The 14317-nt window shown below is 50.3% G+C and overlaps 7 protein-coding genes across 7 annotated transcripts; 3 read left to right on the top strand and 4 right to left on the bottom strand.

Annotated features, from left to right (window-relative positions):
- Positions 1 to 209: 209 nt before the first annotated feature.
- P153DRAFT_376106 (FAD binding domain-containing protein) lies at positions 210 to 2464 on the top strand (the record flags this gene model as incomplete). The annotated part of the gene is made up of 7 exons (XM_033669632.1): positions 210 to 221; positions 258 to 468; positions 522 to 587; positions 635 to 872; positions 910 to 1206; positions 1260 to 1462; positions 1509 to 2464. 7 exons carry the CDS (start codon positions 210 to 212, stop codon positions 2462 to 2464), a joined length of 1983 nt encoding a protein of 660 aa, XP_033524086.1.
- Positions 2465 to 2954: 490 nt separating this feature from the next.
- P153DRAFT_340831 (uncharacterized protein) lies at positions 2955 to 4761 on the bottom strand (the record flags this gene model as incomplete). The annotated part of the gene is made up of 2 exons (XM_033665892.1): positions 2955 to 3197; positions 3229 to 4761. The coding sequence occupies 2 exons, from the start codon at positions 4759 to 4761 to the stop codon at positions 3102 to 3104; spliced, it is 1629 nt and encodes a 542-aa protein (XP_033524085.1). The 3' UTR covers positions 2955 to 3101.
- Positions 4762 to 5143: 382 nt separating this feature from the next.
- On the top strand, positions 5144 to 7260 carry P153DRAFT_431600 (putative aspartate aminotransferase; the record flags this gene model as incomplete). The annotated part of the gene is made up of 4 exons (XM_033672918.1): positions 5144 to 6595; positions 6669 to 6736; positions 7078 to 7106; positions 7177 to 7260. The coding sequence occupies exons 1-4, from the start codon at positions 5295 to 5297 to the stop codon at positions 7258 to 7260; spliced, it is 1482 nt and encodes a 493-aa protein (XP_033524084.1). The 5' UTR covers positions 5144 to 5294.
- P153DRAFT_396948 (MFS general substrate transporter) lies at positions 6973 to 9278 on the bottom strand. Its single transcript, XM_033671521.1, has 3 exons — positions 8824 to 9278; positions 8263 to 8771; positions 6973 to 8209 (listed from the first exon to the last, which is right to left on the bottom strand). The coding sequence occupies exons 1-3, from the start codon at positions 8967 to 8969 to the stop codon at positions 7362 to 7364; spliced, it is 1503 nt and encodes a 500-aa protein (XP_033524083.1). The 5' UTR covers positions 8970 to 9278; the 3' UTR covers positions 6973 to 7361.
- An 88-nt stretch (positions 9279 to 9366) lies between these two features.
- P153DRAFT_367059 (alkaline phosphatase-like protein) lies at positions 9367 to 10912 on the top strand. Its single transcript, XM_033668181.1, has one exon. The coding sequence runs from the start codon at positions 9534 to 9536 to the stop codon at positions 10872 to 10874; it is 1341 nt and encodes a 446-aa protein (XP_033524082.1). The 5' UTR covers positions 9367 to 9533; the 3' UTR covers positions 10875 to 10912.
- A 41-nt stretch (positions 10913 to 10953) lies between these two features.
- On the bottom strand, positions 10954 to 12896 carry P153DRAFT_340820 (uncharacterized protein; the record flags this gene model as incomplete). The annotated part of the gene is made up of 3 exons (XM_033665891.1): positions 12676 to 12896; positions 11746 to 12625; positions 10954 to 11703 (listed from the first exon to the last, which is right to left on the bottom strand). The coding sequence occupies exons 1-3, from the start codon at positions 12846 to 12848 to the stop codon at positions 10954 to 10956; spliced, it is 1803 nt and encodes a 600-aa protein (XP_033524081.1). The 5' UTR covers positions 12849 to 12896.
- Positions 12897 to 13428: 532 nt separating this feature from the next.
- Positions 13429 to 14313, bottom strand: P153DRAFT_340818 (uncharacterized protein). Its single transcript, XM_033665890.1, has 2 exons — positions 13708 to 14313; positions 13429 to 13652 (listed from the first exon to the last, which is right to left on the bottom strand). The coding sequence occupies exons 1-2, from the start codon at positions 14200 to 14202 to the stop codon at positions 13602 to 13604; spliced, it is 546 nt and encodes a 181-aa protein (XP_033524080.1). The 5' UTR covers positions 14203 to 14313; the 3' UTR covers positions 13429 to 13601.
- Positions 14314 to 14317: the final 4 nt, after the last annotated feature.

Below are 14317 nucleotides of genomic sequence, written 5' to 3'. Positions count from 1 at the left end.
TGGTTGAGGTTCTCACAATGTTTGTAGCTTGGGATACCAAGAGACTGGAGTACGTTTTGTCGCCGACTGGCGTCTTCCGCGGACCGGAGTATGGCGGACCTCGCCCACTGAGTACGTTCTAAGGTTCACCTGGACAATAAAACATAAATTTAGTTGCGAAATCAAGAAAAGTGATACGACAATTGAAACGAGCAATTTGCAATTGAGCGATGGCAAGATCAGTGTCTTCATTCACATGGGAGCGAGGGTTTTGAGAGCGTAGCGAAATTCGGCGATGGGAGGTCGAACACGATGATGACAGTTCCAGCTTACCTCCTTCGAAAGAGGTAGTGACCAGCTCTAGGCATAATGCGATTGGAATCAACGTCTTGCGCACATGGCCAACGCTTTACGATGGCACCAACACACCACATGGTATCCCATCTTGGTGGAAGCCCCAGCAGGAGATCGACGTGCTCATCTGTGGAGGTAGGTAGAGTGGAAAAGGATGGAATGTCTCTGTTGTTGACGCGACCTTGCAGCCGGACCCAGCGGCCTCGAAGTTGCCATCAGTCTTGCCAGGCAAGGCGTGACTTTTCGTATCATTGGTATGTTAATCACGCAACTGCAACGACGCGGCGCTTACTACCATCAGACAAGGCCGATGCTCCTCTCGTAGCAGGACGAGCTGATGGCGTTCAGCCGCGATTCCTCGAGACCCTGGCGACGTGGGGTCTTGCTCAGGAGGTCGCGGAAGAAGGACCTTTGATCGAACGAACAGCCATCTACAAGGACGGCAAGAAACTGCTGTTCGGTCCATCTCACCAATCAGATTCCCGCTATCGAGGCCTTCACATCATCACTCAAGGGCAAATTGAGAGAATCTACATCCGGTGACTTGACACGTCACAAAGCACTCGTCGAACGCAGCACGACTATGAGCAAATTCGAAATCGACGAGCATTCTTCTCATCCGGTTCATGCTAAGCTATATAACTCTCGCACTGGTGCGCGGGAGCTCGTCAAGGCGAAGTACTTGGTCGGCAGCGATGGAGCTGCTAGTACGGTCCGCAAACAATTGGGGATCCCTTTCGAAGGCATGAGCACAGACATATACTGGGGTATCATGGATTGTCGTTACGATTCGGATTACCCTCATGCTTTCGTCTTTGGCTCCGTCATCAGCTCGAAGCATGGTGGATGTGTGATCATTCCCAGAGAGGACGGGTACATCAGGTATGTGCACAAGGGTGCTGGAAAAGGCTCAGCTGATCTGCTAGACTATACACGCAATTGGACGTTTCGAAGACTGGCCCCCTTGCTTCCTCCCGACAGGCCCAAGATGCATCGTTTGCGGAGTCTGGAGGCAATGTCGACGTGCACAGCATCACTCCTCAAGAGGTTCTTGAGCAGGCAAACAAGATCTTCGCTCCCTACACGCTCAAGTTTGCAGCGCCGCTAAGCTGGTTCGCCGTTTGGAAAAGTAAGTTCGCCAGCTGCAAGACGTGATCTACTCTGACGAGACGTAGTTTCGGAGCGAGTCGCAGAGTCCTTTTGTTCGCCAGACAATCGCGTTCACCTCGTCGGCGATGCTGCGCACGTTCATAGCGTCATGGGTGCCTTTGGCCTGAACGCCTCGATTATGGATGCTGCCAATCTTGCATGGAAATTGGGTCTTGTAACCCGTAACAAAGCGCGGCATGAAGCTCTTCTGCCCACCTACACTGCTGAGCGGCGTCCCCATGCAGTTCGTATCATCAAGGTCTCCGGCAGATATCTGCGGTTCGTGTGCAATGTTGATATCTCGGTCGCTGCTTCGATGCCCGATGAACTGAAACCTGTATCACTCGAGCAGGAACCCACGGGCGAGTCTCCGCAGAGGGACCTGCAACTTCTGGCAAGTTTTTTTCAAGGGAACGGCCCTTTCCTGCTTGGCGTGGATGCACCATACAAGGCTTCTGTCATCAGCCCGTCTCTGGAGAAGGAGAAGCAGGTAGCCTTGAATGTTCGCAACGGAGTGCGCGCACCAAACCCACGAGTCTGCTTTTCCGCCGCCGAGACAGGCTACCTGTACGACAAGTTGACAGGTGCAGCCACGTTCCACATTGTGCTCTTCGCTTCGTCACTCCGTGGTCCAGTGCGTCAGGCTATCAGCCAATTTACTGAGTCCCTTAGTCCCTTGGGATTCTACCAACGCTTTGGAGGTCCATCGACGTTCAACATTGTCGTGGTCGTGGAATGCGTTCCATTCGAGCTGGACGAGCTGTTGTCACCAGGAATGGAAAAGCTGAAAAAGGTGGCCACCTTTGTGTTTGATGACCGCGCACCTGATGAGAATGCACACACTATGTGGGGCGCCGATCGTGAAAATGGTGGTCTAGCTGTGATCCGGCCGGATTTGTGGGTTGGTATCACGGCACCGTTAGCCGAAGTAGAGACGTTAGATAAATACTTTGAATCTTTCCTTCTTCCGAGCATAGGGTAGAATAGCTAAATGGTCTAGGTTGAAACGGCCTCAATGTGCCAAGAGTTGGGATTTACTACGTAGTTTTTCCATCCGTTCTCGACAAGAACCCCATCGCTTTCCATGTCTCAATATACTTTTCGATCAACTCCTTCTTCACCCCGCTGGTCCTCTGCAAGGTTGGGGATGCCAGCCTAGCTATTTGTGTGTCCAAAGATATAGTTCCGCCAGAAAGCCTTTCAAAGTCGTTTTCGAAGAACTCGAGAAGTTCATTCGCGTCTCCAGTTTCACGAACTTTTGTAAGCCACACATCATACGGCAGCAGTGGTCCAACCAAGCCCAGCTCATGCTGTAGAACGATAGCCAGATCGTGATTTGACTGACGAATGGGATTCTCGACATGATAGAAAACAGACTTTGGTGGGTCTTGTTGAAAAAGCAATTCGATTACCACTTTGGCTGCTCGGTCGGCGGGCAACCACGAATAACTCTGCAAGGCCTCGTCAGCCATGGTACATGGGGAATTATCCTAAACTTACACCTCTCAGTGCAGGCAAAGCAGATACTTTCTGCGACATCTTCACGAGCGTGGGAAAATGTTCCTCCACCTTCCACACGCCAGCGCCCTCTGCTCCGCTCAGTTGGCCGATTGTGACAATCATCGGATCAAATTTGTCTCGGTACTGATGCTCCTTTGAACTGAGCAGCTGCTCGCAAACCCACTTTGCCTCTGCGTATCCCATTGGAGCTGTGACTAGGGGATCGTCAACGGCTGCTTCTGGCACCAAAACATCCTTTTTCGTCTCGTATCGTGCAAGTACTGCGATGGACGAAGCAAACAAGAGCCGCGGTCTCAAGGCTCCCCCGCTGGCTTCGTGTGCGGCAATGGCAAGGTCGGTCAGCAATTTCGTGCCTTGGACGTGAGGTTCGAAGCTCTTCAAGCTACGTTTGAAGTCCATCGGCCACGCGAGATGCACTATGTGCGTCACGAATCCTACGAGGCGCACGAAATCCTGTTTGCCGATGCCTAGGTCCGGTGCTTGCATGTTAGCGTCCAAGAACTCGACCTTTTCCCAGATGTGGACCGGAACAGAGACCCCTGCGACTGCGTTGGCTTCCGCCTGCCGGACAGATGGACTCAAGCGCATGCCGTCCCTGTAAACTGCGCGATTCAAGCATATGACTCGGTGAACTCGGTTGCTGGTTGCCAACTGTCGGAGTACATGAACGCCCAGGCTACCCGTGTATCCGGTGAGGAGGACAACCGCACCGTCACCTGCCATTTCGGCAGGATGAGTGTCGAGAAAACTGGACAACATAGATCTCATCTGCACTTCCCGACCTTGTTCTAAAACGGGAAGCTCATCTTTGCCCATCAGCAAAGGCCTCAACGCGTCTGCAAGAAGCTTGAAGGTTGGTTTGCGGTAGACAAAATCGGGCTTGATTGTGGGCGGGGTGACTGTAGATACCTTCCGCACCGCAGCGTTGATAGCGCGAGTAAGACGAACGGTTCCCAACGAGTCCAGGCCTGCCTCGAACATATCATCTTTGAGACCAAGAGCATCATTTGCACGACCGGAGTGTGTCAACAAGCTCTTTACCAAATCGACCAACTCAAAGTTGAGGTTGTCTGGCTGCAAGATCCAGGTTGTAGCACATGACTCTAATGCCTCATAGGCCTGTTGAATTTCCGACTTGAAATCTTCCTGTACCTCTTTTCTCATCACAGAACCTTTGTCGGAGCGTCGAATCTCCTTTGCGGGTGACTTCAGGATGATCGCCGCTTTGGATGAGATGCGCGCATGTTGATCTAGCAGGGGATTGATATCGTTAACCAGGTTCCAAACGTGATCGACAAAAGCATCTTGACTTAGTTCGAGGGAACGCGACTGTTCGACGAGAAGGACCAGTTCGAAGAACCCATTACCTATGCAGATTGCGGTTCGTACAGCCGCGTCTTTCGACAGCGCTTCCTCCAACAGACCTGGAGCCACCTTCTCCCCAGTCTTAAGCACAATGAGGTCGTCTGACCTCCTCAGGATCCTCACTTCCAGATGCTTTGACTGCGGCCGCAGTTCCAACTCGTCCTGGATTTCGAACGGTTCGTCCCATCCACATGGAAAGCCTATGAGCTTATGAAGTCCTAGGGTGCCGCCTTCGTTCAAAGATCGGAGTTGCAAGTTGAAGTCCTTGCGCAACCTGAGGTAGCGCCAATCACAATCTTCTACAGGTGGGAAGATGGAGGCAATAGCAGCAAATGAGCAATTATTATACACTACCTTCTTGCTCTTTGACCTGTGTTCTTTGTCTCTAGCCATCATCAGCTTCTTTACGAGAGTTATACTAATTCATGAACAAGAGATCCTATTTTCATTAGTACTTTGAAATAATGGCGTAGCTTTACAACCCTTGTGGACTACATACGTGTAAAAAAGATTCGTTACACTTGATATTTGTTTACATGACGCGTTCTAACGATACCTGGCTTTGCACAAGATGACCATGATGAGAGCAGGGGTGATACGCCCCAGATTACCTTACATCAGCCTTACATGCCTTGTTTATTACTGTGTCTTATCTAATATCGCAGTCTGTGCCACACGAGAGGCTTATGTACAAGACTTTTGATTTATAGTATAGATCAAGAAGCAGGCGTAAAAGTATTTAAGCGCATCTGTTTCTTTTCAGTACATACTCAGTAACTGCAAGTTCTAGTCTAATTGTTGATTGACTTCCTTAGGCGATTATAGAACTTTTGCAAAGTCTCGACTGAGGATTATATCTCCACAATTGGTCGACATCTCCTCCGTCTCAACAGGTTCACGAACGGCGACCATTCGCTACCTACGTCATGCTCTCGCAAAGAGCTCAGGATCAAGTTCCCAGTAGCGCATCCAATGAGATGTGGGACGTGATGAAAGATCCATGGAACAGGCACGACTCACGGGGCTATGTGAACCTAGGCGTGGCTGAAAACCACCTGATGCAAGCTGAGCTCAAGGAGTTTCTTGCGAACCACATCAATCTATATAGCAGCGTTCTAACGTATCAAGACGGCCCACTGGGTAGCCAACGACTGCGACAGGCATTGGCCAGGTTCCTGACTCGACAACTGAAAGCACATCGGCCCGTGGAAGCTTCCCAGATCATAGTTACCAACGGCGTTTCCAGCGCGCTCGAGCACACGGTATGGGCTTTAGCCAATCCGGGCGACGCTTTCCTCCTAGGAAGGCCATACTACGGAGAGGTGACGCTGAGCCTACGACCACGTGTGCGGACGGTGCCCGTCACGTTTGGCGAGTTGGACCCGCTAAGCCTGCCAGCCGTTGGGTGCTATGAGGAGGCCCTCATGTGTGCACGAGAGCAAGGCATCGTCGTGAAGGGCCTGCTCCTATGCTCACCTCACAACCCGCTAGGCCGCTGCTACCCACGCGATGTTCTCCAGGCCTTGCTCTTGCTTTGTGAGAGATTCCAGATCCATCTGGTGAGCGACGAGGTCTACGCCTTGTCTGTTTTTAGTGAGCCAGGCTTCGTTTCGGTGCTCTCCCTGGACCTCGACGGTATCATCAATCCCGCCTTGGTGCATGTGCTGTGGGGAGTTTCCAAGGACTTTGGTGCCAACGGATGGCGTATAGGATGCCTCGTCTCGGGCAATTATGGGCTGCAGGCGGCTCTGGGTTCGGTTGCTATCTACTCGTACCCGTCTTCTATTACAGATCACGTCGTGGCGCAGATGCTGGAAGATGACAGGTTTACGACAGGCTACTTGGAAGAGAACCGACGACGGCTGGCAAGCGCGTACACATTCACCACCGACTTCCTGCGGCGGCACGCCATCCCTTTCACAGCGGGCACGCACGCGGCCCTGTTCGTTTGGGCGGACCTGGGCAAGGCGTATCGTCGCCGCCACCCGGAACTCGCCGGCAGACGAGCAGTGGTGGAGGAGGTCAAGGAAGCGTTGCGGAAACAGAAGGTTTACGTGGCATGGGGAGGAAACTTTGACAGCGAGTCACTGGATATGTTTCGCATTGGATTCGCGCACCCGCGCGACTACATGGAGGAGGGCCTGAGGCGCATCAGCTGGGCACTAGGAAGCGGGGTTCCGGGCCAGCTTGGCCGCGGAAACCAGGGGTCAGGCGCTGGCAGCCGCTTGTAAGCCTCTTCCAATCCCATCCTATACAATCATTAGGGCAGGTACAAAGTAATGCTAGGAATCTAAATACAGAACACCGACACCCATTCTTCCAGCAAGCAAGTACAGCAGTGCAGGAATCCGAGTCGTGCTTGTGGCCCGTGCGTAATGCCCCACCAACAAGGGTCGCTAACGGCCTCGCGGAAACTCCACGCAAGGCTGCTCGACTTCGCTGTGGAGAATATAGTCTATGGATTTTATTCAAGAAAATCTTTTGACTTGTCGTGCATCTTCGTTGACAGTTGTTCACTTTTCTAGACATTGAGCTGCGCCTATTTCGTTGCCACACTATCAACCCATCTCACTGATCACATGCTAAATGCACCTCTCACTGATGCATTCAACCTCGATGTCGCCCTAACCCTAGTCATCAGCGCCCACAAATTCCAGCTATTGTTCAACGTCGATAATCTAGCTGCGACAATTGCTACGTATATAACAGGCACCAAGGACGTCTTGGTGATTTCGTTGGTGTGTGCAGCGCTTTCGGTCCTACCGTCTGATTATCCCTTTCAAGAGGCTGCCTGATCCTGGAATGTAGCTAACCGATAAGACGGAAGGAATAGAACAGCTAGGAAAGAAAAAGAACATATTTAAAGTTGCCAGCGCGTGGAAAAGAGTGTGAAGAAAAGATTAAATCTATAAACTCAACAACGTTGAATGAAAGTACAATCAAGATTTGCGAGCAATATCTAGTTACACCATCTCTACAGCGCTGCAAACATTCTACAGCTGGCATACGAATGGCTGCGTCGTTGGATCTTCGCGGTCTTCGTTCTGTTGAGCCGTATGTACCTCTGCACTTCGTTTATTCGTCCACCAATATACCGCCATTATACCGCATGCGATCGCAATAGACGCCGCGTAGAGGCACAAGATAGCGAGAAACCCTCGCTGGTACCTTGGTGCATCCGAAGTTCTGAACATCTGCTGTCCTGCTAGACCCCCCAAGTTAGAGCCCATGACCACGAGTGCGAGACCAATACTCCGCTTCGCAGGAGTCTTTGCATTCGCGCTTAGCCATGCATCGTTTAATCCCTGCGCAAGCGCATTGCCACTTCCCAAGAACGTGAACACCCAGTACCGGGTCCATCTGTTCGCATTGAGCGGCAAGCCATGCAGTGCGCCGGCAAACGCCATAGACCAGGCAAATGCAACAATGCACCATGGGCCCCGAAGGCGTGTCTTATCGGATGCATACGAGATGAGGAAGGAGAAGACGACGACGAGGTAGCTGCTGACAGAGTTGAGTGCATTGGCCTTGGTTTTGGAGAATCCGAGGCTTTTGATAACCGAGGGCCCGTAGAGCTGGAGGCCGCCTTTGGGCGCGAGACTGGCCACGTTGAGTATGAGATGCAACCAGAGGCGGACGTCTAGGAGAGCCTCTTTTACTTCGATCCAACTCATATTGGCTTTGGCGCTGCGGTCCAAGCCATGCATGCGTGCTGACATGATGGTTCTGTCTTTCTCGGAGAACACATCCCAATAACCGTGAATGGGTTTGGTCTGCATAGGGCTTTTCGGCAGAAAGAGAACGAATATAAGAAACACAACCAGGGTCAATATGCCTTCGACTGTAGTGAAGCGTGTTAGCAAAATCCGTCTGCTGGAATAAGAATTGACTGACTGATGAAAAGCCACTGCCAGCCTGAGAGACCACTGCGGCCGGCTAGTTGTAAGATGCCGGCTGCCATCAAAGAGCCTGTGGCCGTTGCGAAGTAATTTCCGAAGTAGAAGATGGCAGTCCTCAAAGCAAGCTCTTCTCTAGTGTAAAACAAAGAGAGCATGTATTGAGCTCCTGGGACGTACCCGCCTTCAAATACGCCGAGGATGAACCGTGTGGCGAAGAAAGAGTCAACGTTCGTAACCCAGGCTTGTGCTAGAGCAATTGTGCCCCAGATGCACATTTGCCCAGTAAGCCAAATGGGAGCGCCCACTCGCTGTAGCCCCAGATTGGACGGCAATTCGGAGATGATTATGCCCGCAAGCATCAACTGGTTGCCTAGGTTCACGTCGTTTGAAGTGATCCCAAGATCGGTGGTGATAGTGTCCGTCAACGCATTGGAGATATTGCTACGATCAAGTTGTAGCACAAGAAATCCAAGCACAAGCAGTGGCATCAGATAGAAGTCGAGTCTGGGAACGGGGTGGTAAATAGGATGTCATTTTCCGGTGTTGTGGGACTCACTTTCGCAAGACCTTTTTTTCCTCTGCGACGGTCCAGGAGACGCTTCCTCCATCGTATTCTGACGTGGACGGTTGCAATCCAAACTGCTTCTCCTCCAGTCCTTGAGCGGAGGCTGTCTTCGACACATGTGTGCTAGGTTCAGCCATGTCAAGGTTGATGAAAACACGAACAGGTAGCCGTTCGGACTGCAAAAATCGATGATATGAACGATGCGATGAAGTTGCGGCTACCTCGAAGGGAAGCCAAACTTAATATGTAACCTCGAGGGTCGGCTGGCCTTGATAGTTACCGCATCTAGATGTGCTCTCTTATCGGACTAGCAGGAAGTCAGTTATGTCGTGCTCGATAAACACGCGTCAGTTATGTCGTTCTCGGTTGACACGAATCAATACTTATGTCGTTCTCGGCGGTCGCCTCATTGCCGATGCAGCGTTATTGCGGGGTGCAGGTTCGCCTTCGGAGGTGAGCGTCGGTGGTGAGCGAACGGGCCGAAGTCGGATTTTCGAAGGCTCCAAGGCGTGATCCCCAACAATTATTGGGTCACGACAGCGACCGTTTAACTCCTCACAAAGAACCGCGTATGCAGGCAATGCACACTCTCAGCCAAGGATAACTTTCATTCTTTCAACCCTGGATCTACCGCTGGTTGCAACTACAACCATCGCTATTCAAAAACGGACCATCCGCGCGCATTCTTTCAAACCCCAATCATGTCTAAAGATCCCAATCGCCCAAACATTGTCCTTATTCTAGCAGACAACCTCGGTTGGGGTGAGCTGGGCTGCTACGGTGGAGGCGCTCTTCGCGGTGCCGCGACTCCACGCATCGATGATTTTGCGACTTCAGGGCTGCTTCTACATAATTTCAACGTGGAAAGTGACTGCGTTCCCACCCGCTCGGCTCTGATGACGGGCCGCCACCCTATTCGAACAGGTTGCAAGCAATCCGTGCCTGCTGGGCAACCTCAAGGCCTTACACCATGGGAGAATACTCTTCCTGAGTGTTTACGAAAGGTGGGATACGCAACTGCACACCATGGCAAATGGCATCTCGGCGACGTACCGGGACGATACCCATCCGATCGTGGGTTTGACGAATGGTTCGGTATTCCAAGGACGACCGATGAAAGCCAATTTACTTCAGCGGTGGGGTTTGATGCTGAAGTTGCCGAATTGCCGTACATCATGCAAGGCGTTACTGGCCAAGCATCTGAAGAAGTCTGCGTATACGATCTCGAGAAGAGGCGACTGATCGATGAGATGTTAGTTGAGAAAAGCAAAGACTGGCTGTCAAGAAAGGCGGCATCTGAGGCGCCGTTCTTTTTATACCATCCACTCGTTCATTTGCATTTCCCCACTCTACCACATCCAGACTTTGCGCGCAGAACAGGCAACGGAGATTTCGCGGATTCAATGGCTGAGATGGACTTCCGCGTTGGTCAACTCCTGGATCATATCGACGAGCTTGGTATCCGGAAGAACACAGTTGTTATTTTTGCGTCAGACAATGGGCCAGAATTTCGTCCACCTTATCGCGGAACTGCAGGTCCATGGTCGGGAACTTACCACACAGCCATGGAAGGTAGCTTACGTGTGCCGTTCATCATCAGGTGGCCTGGCCAAGTCCCAGAGAATATTACCTCTAATGAGATGGTGCATGTCACGGACATTTTCACCTCAGTTCTGGCGATGGCTGGTGTCGCAAAGCCCAGTGATCGACCCATTGACGGGTTTGATCAGGTAAAATTCTTCCAAAACCCGACTTCAGTGAAAAGTGAACGCGAAGGTTTCCTATTTTACATCAAAGACGATTTGCGAGCCATCAAGTGGAGGCATTGGAAGCTACATCTGGTGTGGGAACCGAAGGTGAACCAGTCGTCGGGGCAATTGGAATCCCCTTATCTGTTCAATGTAATGCGTGATCCAAAAGAAGAAAGTGATATCTTGGCCTACAACACATGGGTTTTGCAGCCAATGATGAAGCTCAAGGCGAGTTTCTTGAAAAGTCTTAAAAGCAATCCTGCCCCAGTAGATCCCATGAAAGATTTATGAATATCTTAAATATTGTTACAATCAGTCAAACATAGCTTTAGAAATTTGCCACCAACATGTTCGTGCTTTCAGCGCTTAATCACAGATCCCAGGCATACAAGTGCGGCAAGCTGACATCTTCTAGAACGGAGTCATCTGGTATCGGGCCAGATGACACCTTTGAGGTGTCAAGAGTAGCGGGCGCAAATCCAAGTGAATCAGCGAATGGAAAAGACTGGGTTTGTAGGTGGGACAAGTGCTCGGTATTGGACTGCTGAAAGGATTGATACAGTGTTTCGAAGGTATCCCGACCAGGTTTGCCCTCTGGATAGCGTTCGACCATGCCCCAAAGGACTGAAGAGCATAAGTTGATTGTTGTGTGTGCCGAGCGAGTGTCGAGGTCCCGCCCTTGTGGCCAATTTTTCAGACAATAGATAAGAGAGACGCCAGAGCGGAAGAGGTTATGGATGGTGCGCCAATAGAAACGTAGTTTGCCATCGCGAAAACTTGAACGATACGCTTCGATGCTTCTTTTGGCACAATCAGCAAGGAACACTAAGTCGTCGGCGGATAGAATAGATATGTGGCGGGATGGGGAGAAGAGATGAACCAGTGAGTTGTAAAGATAACCATCAAAGATCTCCATAGGCGCCAATTGGGTTGGGTTTTCGTGAAAAGGTACAGTAGTGCGCCACTCATAGAGTCTCTGACGCATATCGTCCCGCCAAGAGTAGTGTTCAAAATTTCGTGAGGCAAGTGGTGGCTGTTGATGCAAGATTTGCATAATTTCGGACTCGAATCGTCGAAATTTGATAAGGTGCACTGCTAGTGCTACCCGCGAAGGACCTGACTGCGGTAGTATTCCATCCTCGGTAATGTATTCGTCATCTACATTGGCCGGAAGGGACACAAAGATGGCTTCATCAGGGATTGACACTGGGCGGCCTAGCACAGCACATAGGTTTCTCTCGAACGTGTATGTAGCCCAAAAGATTCGCCTTCGTCGGTCTAGCGCAAGTGGGTCGAGTCGAAGGCGATGAGGAGGCTCGTCATGAAGTCCTAAATCAACTGCCAACCTAGTCGCCAGTCCAATGATATGCCAGGTTCCAGCGGGACTTGAGGAAAAGGACGAATACTGAATCATAAGTAATAATATTTCCATATGCTCCAAGTCCCCCGTTAGAAGATTGGCAGAATCTGTGAGCAGAATGCGCGATGCTGCAGAGAAAAAAGCATCAGATCTGGTGATAGAGATACTCGAATCAGTTCGGTTCAAGACCTGGAGGGCAATGGCCATTATCATGAAGATTTTGAATCGTACTTTGAGACAAGGAATATCCCCAGCAGCGTCGAGCATGCCCAATATATCTGCTCGGTAGAAGATTGGAGAGAAGAAGTCAGAGTGCTCAAGATAGACGTCAATCAGCCGAAGAGAGACATTGTTAGCAGGCAGTTGTACAACAACCTCGTGCGGCAGTAGATCCGCAATAGATAACAATCCAGGATCGCAAGTGCTAACACGATCTATGGGTGCTGAGGCACCAAGTCCAACAAGAAGCAGGCGTAACAATGGTAAACCACAACCGGTTCCCATGTATCGCGGGCTTGGGTAACTCGAGGTATGAAGAGAGACAAAACTAGCTTGCGCAAGCACTTGCTCAACAAATTCGGGTCCTGGTTTGGTTTCCGAAGGAATTGACTGGTCGGTAGAGCGGTACCTCTGAATCTCTTGCTCTAAAAGTGCCACGTGGTCTTCCAGATTCTTGATATAACTTTCATACTGTTAGCGTAGTGGTTTTAGGGTATGAGATGGCGAGCATACCTTCGTGGAACGACAGAACCATCAACGTCATGGCCGACGCATTCTACACCCGCTCGCTCGCAATTGGAGCATGCTGGTATGTTTTGATCGCAGCGTTGTTTTCGAGCTTTACAACGAGCACAGGCAGTTACATTAGAGCGCCGAACGTGAGATCTTCTAGTATCAGAAGGCATAACAGTAGAGCATATATACAAACTGTATAGGACGCGGTTAGTTATAAGAGGCTGCGCATAATGCGGGGGATAGATAAGGCCTATTGGTCACCGGCTTGATGCAAGGCAGAGTGGTCCAAGCGTTATAAGTTAAATGACATCACTAGTTTTGTTGAGTGAGTCAAATTTCGAATGGTTTTTCTGTAAGGCAATTATTGAATACAACAATCGCTCACACAACAATCTGCTCTCAACTGTCTACGAGCAGCTTAGCAGATAGTACAGTCTGGAAGCAATCAAGGATTATCTCAAGAATTTAGGCGATTGCCAGAACCTGCACACGCTCATGAAAAGCTAACTCAACCGCAAGTGGAAAGGAGAAGCATATCCTGCGCAGATATTTACAGATTTAGGGACAGCAATTGTTATAGTCAGATTCGGATTGGTGCTTCCAAAGCATTTTGATGCTCCGCAATTTCGCCTGATAACCATGCTAAGTGTTACTTCCCCATGTTCATCGTACAATATATATAGCAGGAGGGAGACATAACGTTGCAAGCGGATAAGAGCGACCCTATAGAGTGTCATATCCAGGCGGAGTGCAGAGCCACTTTGAATGCAGAGGGAGAAACACATTTTAGAAGAGTGTTGCTTCAAAGCTTTGTTTATACCATGCTAATAGTTGGTAAGCCTCGTTGAGATGAGATATTCTTTTCAAAGATCTTTTCAACTCTGAACTATTCAACTTATGTCGCCCATTCTATTTTTTTGCATTCAGTATGTAGTTCCGTTAACAAAAGTTGTGTTAGTCCACTCGTTGCCAAGCTACAAATACGTTAACGTCGATAGTAAGCAAGAGTTAGTACACAGAAGTACTCACGTTCCAAGCATCGATCTGCAAGGTGTAGCTACCGTCGGCATAAACGGCAATGCGGTGTAATATCCCCACCGCAACGATGTTGTTCAACCAGTAGTAGTCCTTGTCGCCAGTTTCAAACACCAATCGCAAGTGTAGATTGCCATCAGGCTGTCTTGTACCTGTAGTTTGGATGAAAATGTTTGCGCCGTCGTCTGTTTGAAGGTTGTATCGCGTGTCTGCTGTAAAGAGCCCCGTCTGAGGATCTGATGTACCCCAGTCGGCACCAAGATTGAGAATCTTGCCGTTCAAACGTGGGCCAGTGAAGTTGCCGCCCACGATGGGAATCGCTGTGCGTAGTCCTTTTGGCGTTTGGCTAGTGAACACTCGAGCCTCGCAATCGACAAGTGCAGTGTAAAGGTATTCGAGCGCTGGCGCGGCAGGCACGGTGATGTTGGTAGAGATGGTGTTTGAGGCGAACAACAGCGCCGCGGCGGCAAAGGTGCGGGAAATCAGCATGGTGATGATACTATCGCAATGACTCGGGTTACGAGCTCTATGGCAAGACGGAACGAATACGTTATATAACGTTTACATCGGCACGTACAAACAGAGCCACGTGAGGAAAGACCTC

Source organism: Dothidotthia symphoricarpi (genome assembly GCF_010015815.1).
Source record: "Dothidotthia symphoricarpi CBS 119687 unplaced genomic scaffold P153scaffold_10, whole genome shotgun sequence".
NCBI lineage: Eukaryota > Fungi > Ascomycota > Dothideomycetes > Pleosporales > Dothidotthiaceae > Dothidotthia > Dothidotthia symphoricarpi.
The sequence above is the reverse complement of the archived record's forward strand: the minus strand, read 5'-3'. Positions and strand labels throughout refer to the sequence as shown.

Bases quoted from the DNA above. Each gene is read 5' to 3' on its own strand.
- P153DRAFT_340818 (XM_033665890.1), bottom strand. From the start codon at position 14,202: ATGCTGATTTCCCGCACCTTTGCCGCCGCGGCGCTGTTGTTCGCCTCA. The intron at 13,653-13,707 runs GTGAGTACTTCT...ACGTATTTGTAG, and splicing joins TGCAGATCGATGCTTGGAAC to CTTGGCAACGAGTGGACTAA.
- P153DRAFT_367059 (XM_033668181.1), top strand. From the start codon at position 9,534: ATGTCTAAAGATCCCAATCGCCCAAACATTGTCCTTATTCTAGCAGAC.
- P153DRAFT_396948 (XM_033671521.1), bottom strand. From the start codon at position 8,969: ATGGCTGAACCTAGCACACATGTGTCGAAGACAGCCTCCGCTCAAGGA. The intron at 8,772-8,823 runs GTGAGTCCCACA...CCCCGTTCCCAG, and splicing joins GAAAAAAAGGTCTTGCGAAA to ACTCGACTTCTATCTGATGC. The intron at 8,210-8,262 runs GTCAGTCAATTC...GCTTCACTACAG, and splicing joins CTGGCAGTGGCTTTTCATCA to TCGAAGGCATATTGACCCTG.